The sequence below is a fragment of the Tigriopus californicus genome, chromosome 12 (genome assembly GCF_007210705.1).
Source record: "Tigriopus californicus strain San Diego chromosome 12, Tcal_SD_v2.1, whole genome shotgun sequence".
Classification (NCBI taxonomy): Eukaryota; Metazoa; Arthropoda; class Copepoda; order Harpacticoida; family Harpacticidae; genus Tigriopus; species Tigriopus californicus.
In genome coordinates, this window is record NC_081451.1 from 12,964,701 (window position 1) to 12,969,971 (window position 5,271).

General features: G+C 40.8%; 1 protein-coding gene across 2 annotated transcripts; it reads right to left on the reverse strand.

Moving 5' to 3' along the window:
- Window positions 1-62: 62 nt before the first annotated feature.
- On the reverse strand, window positions 63-4,977 carry LOC131892147 (uncharacterized). 2 transcript variants are annotated; one of them, XM_059241923.1, is made up of 7 exons: window positions 3,427-4,977; window positions 3,100-3,354; window positions 2,852-3,032; window positions 1,731-2,792; window positions 1,583-1,665; window positions 269-393; window positions 63-199 (listed from the first exon to the last, which is right to left on the reverse strand). In XM_059241923.1, exons 1-4 carry the CDS (start codon window positions 3,855-3,857, stop codon window positions 2,427-2,429), a joined length of 1,233 nt encoding a protein of 410 aa, XP_059097906.1. In that variant the 5' UTR covers window positions 3,858-4,977; the 3' UTR covers window positions 63-199; window positions 269-393; window positions 1,583-1,665; window positions 1,731-2,426. The 2 variants fall into 2 exon arrangements, with proteins under 2 accessions (XP_059097906.1, XP_059097905.1); XM_059241922.1 differs by having other exon boundaries at window positions 1,583-2,792.
- Between the last annotated feature and the right edge of the window lie 294 nt (window positions 4,978-5,271).

Consider the following 5,271-nt stretch of genomic DNA (forward strand, 5'->3'; position numbering starts at 1 on the left):
TGGCGCTAGAATAAGTTTCCAGATAAGTTAATCCTAATCACAATTGAAGTCAGCCATTTCCACTTTTCACGTTTATTCTGCTTGCGTAGCTCCTATATAAAACTCACGAACGAGTGCCAAAAAACTGGAAAAAAACAGACGAATTTCACGAAACTTCACTGGAAACGTGACGTAGAATGTTCCACGGAAACTTCGTGCCCTGAAACAGAAATTTGTGGTCGTTGCAATGATGTTCGCTTGAGGATTCAATGTTATCCATTGTGCTTACTTTGTACGATGCTTACATACATCTTTTTTCTCTTGTCGAAGGCATGCACAACACAAAACCCAATGATGCTGATGACCGAGTTGAAGGAGATGTAAGCCAGTTTTGATTCACGCGGGGCCACTAACCTACAAAACACCAATCCAATCAGCCTTTCGCTCCCGTGAAGAAAGCTATTGTTTTCAATGTGAATATCCTCGCTTTCGGTAATAATCTCAAAATACAACTTGGTCAATTAGTTTTTTTTTTAGAAATCTTTCTGCAAGGCAATCCATATTTTCAAAGATAGTACGAACCTGAGGTTTGCCCACGGGAAATTTTGTATTAATGGCTATGGAGTTGTACAACGAATTAATGTCATATGCCACAAACTTCTCATCAGGTTTCTTTTTCACAGTCCAATGAAGGGTAAACGTTATTCTCCACCGATTAGTTGGCGGTGCTACTCTTTTAAACTTAACCTAACCTAATCTTACCTAACCTAACCCAACCTAACCTAACACGATATTAATAACCCTTTAAGTCTCTATCTCAGCCTTTTAATGTTTTGTCACAAATTACAAAAATGAGCACTGCCAACAAATCGGTGGAGAATAACGTTTATCTCTAATGAAGTTGCATAATCTAATTGAAACCAGAAAACATGTTGAATGGTGCTTAAGCCTCTCGAATATCCCCATTGCTTTTACCTCGTTGATGTTGCGAGAAAGGGCGCCTTCCGGGCGAAGTCTTGTCAATGGCTTCTCCTTGGACTCGTATTTGACCAAGTGTTGGTAACTTTGGTTAAATTTACGCTCGCACTCTCAGAGCTCAGTTACCTCAATGTCGGTGGGAACAAGGTTCATCTTTGCTTGGCAAGATGCTTTACGCTATGCATAGTCGAGCCCNCGCTCGCACTCTCAGAGCTCAGTTACCTCAATGTCGGTGGGAACAAGGTTCATCTTTGCTTGGCAAGATGCTTTACGCTATGCATAGTCGAGCCCAAAAATCTTTTTCTCTAACCGACACAAGTTCTTTGGAATTTTTTTGCAATTTTCTCGTTCATGACCTTTCATGAAACAGCCGTGGAATTCAAAACAATTATACAAGTCAACTGCGGTCATGTCAACCACTGCGAATAGTTGCAAGCCTTACATGAATGAAAAAAAGCACGGTTTTGCGGTTTTGCCTTGATGAGGAGATCGGGAGTCAAGCGACCAAAAGTGAATGGACCGTAAGGCGACCAAAAGTGATAGACTCCCTCATTCACATGAGAACCCATGGTTTTCAACAAGAACTGGATCGCCCTTTGCTCTAAAAGACAAGTATTGACCTTACCTTTCTTGAGATGAGATAGATTTTGGACGAGGATGCTCGTGGATTTAGTGAATGGAACAACTTGTAGACCCGATGATTGTAACCTAATTGAAGTTAGAAAATTTTGAATGTCTTTCAATTTGCCAACCATCCAGCTCAAAACCAATACCTGCTCGAGTTATGTTGGGCATAGAAAACGGATGAAAAAAGCACTTTAAAGGAGGAATTTTGTACACTTGCCACAATCCTTTTTGAAGTCTAGCTTGATCCCTTAATAGGTCAAAAGCCAGACGAATTATCCCTCGCAAGCAGTGTCCAAGAATCTGTCCAGTTGCTCTCGACAACGCCAAACATGCCCCTGCTGGAATTTGCCATGAAAATCCCAGATGGCCATTTTCTCTTCAATGGGAGTTTGTTCCTCGAGAAAATTCTCAATCTTGGGAATGGCCCCTTCATAATCGAGAAAGTGCCTCTCGAGCAATCTCGTTGGGAAAAAAGTGGCAATATTCATTTGCTTCAAAATTTTACATGTCGGCAAAGAAAAATAATTCATAAAATTGACTATCTTTACATTTGGGCTTTCAAAAAAATTATGGCATAGAGACAGGACCCATTTTTAATCGTTTTGGCGGGGATCGAACTAGAAGTGAACAAATTTAAGACATATTCGAAGAATTGGTCGTCATTGCAGAACCAAGTGGTATTAGGTTGTGCTGTTAAAACTTTGCACAGCCGTGATTCAAATCTTGCTCCAACTAAATCGGGAGTCTCGGCCACAGCAACATGGCCAAATTTCTTCCGTTTGACATAAAGTGAAGAATCTTCCACCTCCAGGTAAGGATCTTCTACAATGGCGTCTTCCTCCTTAGTGTCTGCCCCCAGTAGCGATCCATTTTCTCCGATTATGGTATTTTTTGTTGAAACAATAGCTGTAATAGGATTGATGGTATGCAATGCACAAGGCGGGTTCTCCGGAGTTCAAAAAGCCAACAGAAAACAATCCAAGCTTTTTGTGGCTCCTCTGGACGTCCTGTTGTCTCTCTTCACACCAATGGTCTTCTTTGTTCCCCCTTTGAACAATTTCTCGACATCGGCAGAATTTCTTAGAGCAATCATGAATAGCTCGCATCTCAATTGGGGACCTCCCTCGAACCCGCAACTGACGATTGCAACAAGGGAAGTACAAAGTATGCCGGCAAGATTTCGTATGCACTTCCAAACAGTTTCTCGACTAAAAAAACTCGCAATTAATAGTTGTCAAACATGACCAGTAGGCATCTTATGTCTTACCTGAAATTCTTGACCACAGTGATGACATTTTAGCTCCCAATTGGATTCCGTCAAAGTAGAGGAACAATAAGTATTTTTCATACTTGGTCCGTTGAAATAGTCCTCAAGCAAAATCGGTCTCTTGCACTTCAGACAAGGCTTGCTTTTCTCACAAGAGTGAGTACTTCGAAAATGGAACACGCTTGAGGGGGAAAGATAGTATTTGACCAAAACTGCTTGCAGTCGAGATATTCACATTTATTTCTTACCTTCTACAGAAATAACATCGCTTCTTCATGGTCTTTTCAAACAATGACATGTATTTGATTACTGATATGTGAGCAATGCAATCCACACCATCTGGCCTCAAGAACAAGTTCAAGCTAGGTCGTTGAGGAGCATAGGTCGGGGGAAACATATATAATATTCCATGCGATCCATGGACAACAATGTTCATTTCCAACACTGCGGCAATATCACCGAACACTTCAACTTTTTGAGGCCCTCCGAACGATATGTTCAACCTGATGGAAAGTGCCATTAACAGAAGATTTCACTTTAATTTCATACGCATAACAGGTAAAAGTATTACTTACTGATTTGCAATTTCTATTGATTTCTCATGCAGAAGGATTTGAGCACGCTGCCTTCGTTTTAAAGTCAGAGAATGTAAAAACCGGATTGTTCCCCAAGTTTTCAAATCTGTTTTGTTCAAAAATTGTTCCAGGAAAAAACCTGCCGTCACTGAGGAAATAAGGCAATTGTCCTTGAAACGCAAATCATTGAAGTCAAACTGAACATTGAATTCCCATGGAAACATTTGAAAATCTCCAGCCCCTGCTTCTTGATTGATTGGAGCCTGAGGTATAAAACCTTGTGTTGCCATTTTGTGGTCCACATGCTCAAGGGACAAGATCTTGACCCTAAGCTCCACTCCCTGGTTCAACTCTAACGCCTGATTAGATCGAAAATAATTGGACATTATTTCCATCATGATATCTAATATGACTCGGACGTCAGTGTGCATGCTGAAGTTTCCTCTATAAAGGCAAGGAGAATATGTGCCATTACATATTTTGGGTAGACAAGATGTGCACGTTAACGGGTCCTTAAGTGTTTAATCCGTGATTTATTCCTTCGACGCTGAAAGTCTGAAATCCATAGGAGCACATCAAGTCATGGCCTGGCTTAAACTTTCATTCGCGTTAGTTCTTACCATGTATATTTGACGATTTTCTTCCTCGGCAAAAGCTTGTTGGAGTTTTTCCAAAACATACTTTATGACTTCCTTAAACATCGATGTTAAACTTACCACCAAAAGTGGTACGTTTTGCTTGGGAGCAAACCAAATCCGATAGACAATGTCATTTATACCATGTTTAGTATAGCGATGACTCCTATTCTTTTGGCAAAAAGCCTTCAATCTATCATCTTCGAGTACTTTGGTCGCTGAGGTTGAAGGAAAGTCATTTCGATTTGTATCCAACCAATTGCTTGAACTCAAGGTGGTCGTTGATCTGATGCTTGGGTCTTGGATCGTTTTCGATTGTTGGCTGGTTGCTGTGGATTGGTGCTTGGCCCTGGTGCAGGAACCGCATCCCTTGTTTCTTGATCTGAATTGATTCTTCCAAATCGTCTTGCCTCTGCATCACGTTTCTGTCGCCTTAACATTTCCACGGTCCTCTTCATACGAGCAATTCTATCTTGATCCATCTTTGTAGAGGAACCAACACTGTCAAAAGGTTGCTGAGTATAAATGAAAGAGTTTGGTTGACGGGATCTTGTTTATAAACACGTTCTGAGCTTTGTGTACGCCAAACAAACGCTCTGATATTCACTGTTTTCGGAATCTTGCTCAACTAAACCGTCGCATTTATCACTGTTGTGCTTTTGAATACCTATCGAAGATTTTCCTTTTCAATGACATAGTAGCGCAGCATCAGCTCTGCTTTTGTCCCACCCAGTGCACAGACCATCAATCTTTGAATACGAAACTTCTCTTTTGCAGTCTTACGTGGTGATTGATCGCTCTACAATTACATTGCCCCTCCTTATCCGCTCCTCGATTAACGATCTTTTGATCAATACTCAGTCCATTTTGTATCAAAGACTTTTATGGTGAGATTGGGCAACTTTCTGCTTACCTATGAACCTAGAGGAACAAATTCCACAAGCCGCTAAAATGCTTTGCGTTCTTACATCTTTTAAGATAAAAGCAAGAATGTTCATGAGGCGGCAAGAATATTTTCTCAATGCTCCTCTTTTGCTGAGCAACTTATACCTTATAAATAGGAACGTTGTCAAATTTGACACAATTATCCGTCAGTTCCTCTCTTTTGCCGAGCAACTTTTACTACATAGACGTTAAGGTTCAGCCAGTTCGACAAGATTTCTCGTCAATTCCTCTCTTTTGCCGAGTAACTTTTACTACACAGACGTTA